Here is a 3995-nt window from a genome sequence, read left to right as displayed (position 1 = left end):
ATCAACATGTTGACAAATGATTTGATTCTTTTGAGACATCTCATTGTGAAAGGTAAAATGTTTTTATAGTTCTATTAAGCAAAAAGTGAAGAGGGACTCTTGCTAATATTGTTCTAGGAGACTACGACTTGCACCTTAACCCTATCATTGAATTTAGGGTTTGGAATTGGGAATTTAGGATTAAACAAGCTTATTGTCCAAACAATCTTTCTTTTAACTTGTTGGAATATATGAGAGCCTAAATTAGTCCTAGTAAATGAGACCACAAACAAACCTCATATAAACCTATTTAGTGAGTCCAATTGAGCCAATCACAAATCGAAATGAGTGGTGTAAGTCTACTGCTTGTTTATCGAAGTAAACTATATAACTGCTGAGTTTGATTAAAAAGAAAATATAAATTTAAAATTATGTAAAAATAAATAAATTTATTTAAAAATTTAAAATGCATGCCTGTAAATATTATTTTATTATTATTATTTAAAAATTAAGGCTGAGTAACACACCTAGGGTTTGCCCTAATATAAAATTAAGGCTGAGTAACACACCTAGGGTTTGCCCTAATATATAGTCAAATGTTTCCCAAAATGATGCCCAATAATAATATTAATAAAACAAAAGATGTCTTTCTCCATTCTCATCAAAGACAATTGTGCTTTTACGAGTTTGGCATTTATTGTACACAATTCTAAATAATAAATATAAGCGAAAGCACAAAAATTTGAAAAAAGGGATTTTTTTGGGCCATTCGATCTACTGGACCATCAATATCGACCGTCCGATAATCCTACCTTGATTTAATGACCCCAAAAATACAAAATATACTCTTATTTAAAAAATTTTAAAAAGAAAAACCCAGAAGGCTTACGAGACGCTCGTTGCGTTATAAGGTTTCGCCGTCGCCGTGAATGCACGCGTCAAGCCCAACAGGCTACTCCTCGCGAACTCGGCGACCGCCGCGTACTCCTCAAGCGCCCGGACGTCGCCTCTGCACCGGAGCAGCTGCGGGAAGAACAGCCAGAACCCCGTCACCATCACGAACCCGACGGTGAGTAGTCCCGTGACCAGGCGGGGCAGCCGCCACCCTCTCGCGAACGATTTCTTCGCGACGATCTCCGCCACCAGGCACGCGCCGTGAAGGAGGAAGAACCATGTGATCTCCCAGGTCGGCGGGACTCGTCCCAGGTAGAAGAAGATGAGCTCGTGCATCAGCGCCGAGACCACGAAGGTGGAGAAGACCGCCGGGAGAGAGGCCCACTTGCGGCCCACGATCCTGGTGGAACCGGCGCGGACGGGTTCGTACACGGTGGGGCGCAGGATAGAGCTGACCATGATGTTCCAGCGCCGGCCCCAGAAGTCCTGGAGCGAGGAGGAGAGGTAGGGCTCGCGGAACTGCGGTTCAAGCTCCATCCCCAGAGTGGTTCGAGCCAAAGTCGCGACTAGGACCAAGATGAGCTCGAGGCAGAAGTAGACATGGAAGCAGTAGAGGAAGAGAAGCAATTTCGGGTGAAATTGGTCGCTGTAATCATACAATCGGAGGAGAAGACCCAGGAGGAGACCCTTTGTGCCGTAGTTCAGAATCCATTTGTGCGATTTTTTGGGGATTTGGGGATATGGGTTTGGCTTTTGAGATTGGTCGATTTCGATCTGGTGTTTTTGCGCGGATTGGGAGGTTGGGTCGCGGCGGATCTTGATGGGGAGGCAGGCGACGGCGGCGAAACGGCTGAGGGAGAGTGGGGGGTCGGTGGAGGCGAGAGGGCCTCGGCCGAAGGCGAAGAGGAGGAGCTTGAAGTTGGCGAGCCAGGCGACGAAGAAGGCGGTGATGCCGCCGAGATGGATGGAAGTAAGGTTTAACGGAAGAAGAAGAAAGAGACAGACAACAGGGAGTATCGACATGAATCTTAGAGCACCTTTTTGGACAATCTTGCCTAAAAAGTAGCAATAGCTGAGAGACGCCCACACCGCCGTCCACACCATCGCGAAATTCTTCACCTCACTCCCTTCCATCTTTGATTTTCGATCCTCACTCTCGATTTCGATAATTTGATATTCCCCTGCTTCTTGCTCTGTTCTTCTTCTCCCCCCGCTGTTCTGAGAAAAGTTCTGCGGAAACACGTTTTCTGGCGATATTTAAATCTGAAACAATCACATTCTCAACATGAATATTATTATAATAATACAATGGACGAAACCCATCTGCCATAGATGGCCGGTTCCATTGGTAGATTCCTGCATGGCATTGCACGTGAGATCTAGTAGGTAGTTGATGAGGGCCTCTTCGTGTCCTTTAGCCTTTTGTTTTCACAGCAAGAGAATTGTACGAAGTGGGGAGAAGTTGGGGATGCGATGCCATGGGGTTAAATTTGATTCGAATATGGAGATTCTGGATTTGAAGGTTTTTATTGGTTTTGGGATTTGGGGTGGGGGCGGCCCATGTTTTAGATCAGTGAGCTTATAGCTGTGAAATGAAGAGACATTTCATTCTGACATTGTTTGGGGTGGGGCATGCTATGTTTTAGATTACTGAGCTTATAGTTGTGAGCTTAGTGAGCTTATACACATTTCATTGTGACATTACAATAAGAGATATTAGTGAGATTATAGTAACGTCATAATGAATTGTCTGTTGTGAAATATAAATATATTAAATATATTACTTGCTCCTCCCATAACTATATAAAGGGAATCAGCTAATTGAGATAATAAGAAAAGAAATTAAGAGTGTAAAGTGTAAACTATAAAGTGCAGAATATTGAGCGTAGAATGCGGAAAGAAAAGAACGCACAGAAAATAGAGAAGAAAGAAACAGGAAAGAAAAGAAAAAGTGAGTTATTTTGTAAGATAAGAAAGTGAGATATTTGTATAAAAGTCAGATATATGTTGTAATTCCTTTTAATATAGTAGATTTCTGATCCCTTCCACTCATGGAGTAGGTATAACCCGAACCACATAAATCTGATCTCACTTCTTATTTATTTTTCTACTTGTCTTCATTATTTTCTGCTTATATTCCCGTTTATTTATTATTAGTTTCTGTATTATTTTATAATACGTTATTAGCATGATGTTCTATCCAACTGATATATATATATATATATATATATATATATATATATATATATATATATATATTACCAATCTTCAGAAGAGATGGTAAAATAGTTCTCCTAAAGAGGCTATATATTTAATCTCCTGAAGAGATAAGTCTCTTGAAGAGACAACATATTTAATCTCCAGCAGTGATTGTAATTGTTTACCTCTTAAAGAGGGTATATTTTTAATTTTCTAAAAAAAAAAATTATATTACTATTTCTGTATTATTTCAATTAGTATGTTTTGCTTTTTTAAATCGCGTTATTATTGTTAATTTATTCAGATGTCGAGCCTAAGTAGTTTGTTCCCCTTAACATCAAAAGCAACAACTATCTCTCATGGATTCTTGATGTAGAAATCCATTTGAATGCAATGAACTTAGGAAATATAATATTAGATGGAAATACCGCATCCCTGCAGGATCGTACTAAAACCATGATCTTTATCTGACATCATTTAAAAGAAGAATTAAAAACATAATACCTCATTGTTAAAGACCCACTCGTTCTATGGAGAAATTTAAAGGATAGGTTTGACCATAAAAAAACAGTGGTTTTACCAAAAACTCGATATTAATGGTTGCACCTAAGGTTGCAAGATTTTAAAACTATCAGTGAATATAACTCAGTTCTTCATAAAATTAGCTCGAGACTGAAGTTATGTGGAGAAAATATTACTGATGAAGACATGTTAGAAAAAACTTTTACTACTTTCCATCCTGCTAATGTGCTTTTGCAGCAACAATATAGGGAAAAAAAATTTACTAAATTTTTTGAACTTATATCATGTCTTCTTGTCGCTGAAGAAAATAACGAGCTTTTGATGAGAAATTACCAAACCCGTCCAACTAGTTCGACCCCATTCCTTGATGTAAATGTAAACACATCTCGTGGTTAAGGGCG

At 39.4% G+C, this 3995-nt stretch overlaps 1 protein-coding gene across 1 annotated transcript; it reads right to left on the bottom strand.

Annotated features, from left to right (window-relative positions):
• Nucleotides 1-578: 578 nt before the first annotated feature.
• On the bottom strand, nt 579-2601 carry LOC131152846 (acyl-CoA--sterol O-acyltransferase 1-like). Its single transcript, XM_058104748.1, has one exon. The coding sequence runs from the start codon at nt 2005-2007 to the stop codon at nt 865-867; it is 1143 nt and encodes a 380-aa protein (XP_057960731.1). The 5' UTR covers nt 2008-2601; the 3' UTR covers nt 579-864.
• Nucleotides 2602-3995: the final 1394 nt, after the last annotated feature.

Source organism: Malania oleifera, chromosome 4 (genome assembly GCF_029873635.1).
Source record: "Malania oleifera isolate guangnan ecotype guangnan chromosome 4, ASM2987363v1, whole genome shotgun sequence".
NCBI classification, from domain to species: Eukaryota; Viridiplantae; Streptophyta; class Magnoliopsida; order Santalales; family Ximeniaceae; genus Malania; species Malania oleifera.
This window is presented reverse-complemented; position numbering and strand designations above follow the sequence as displayed.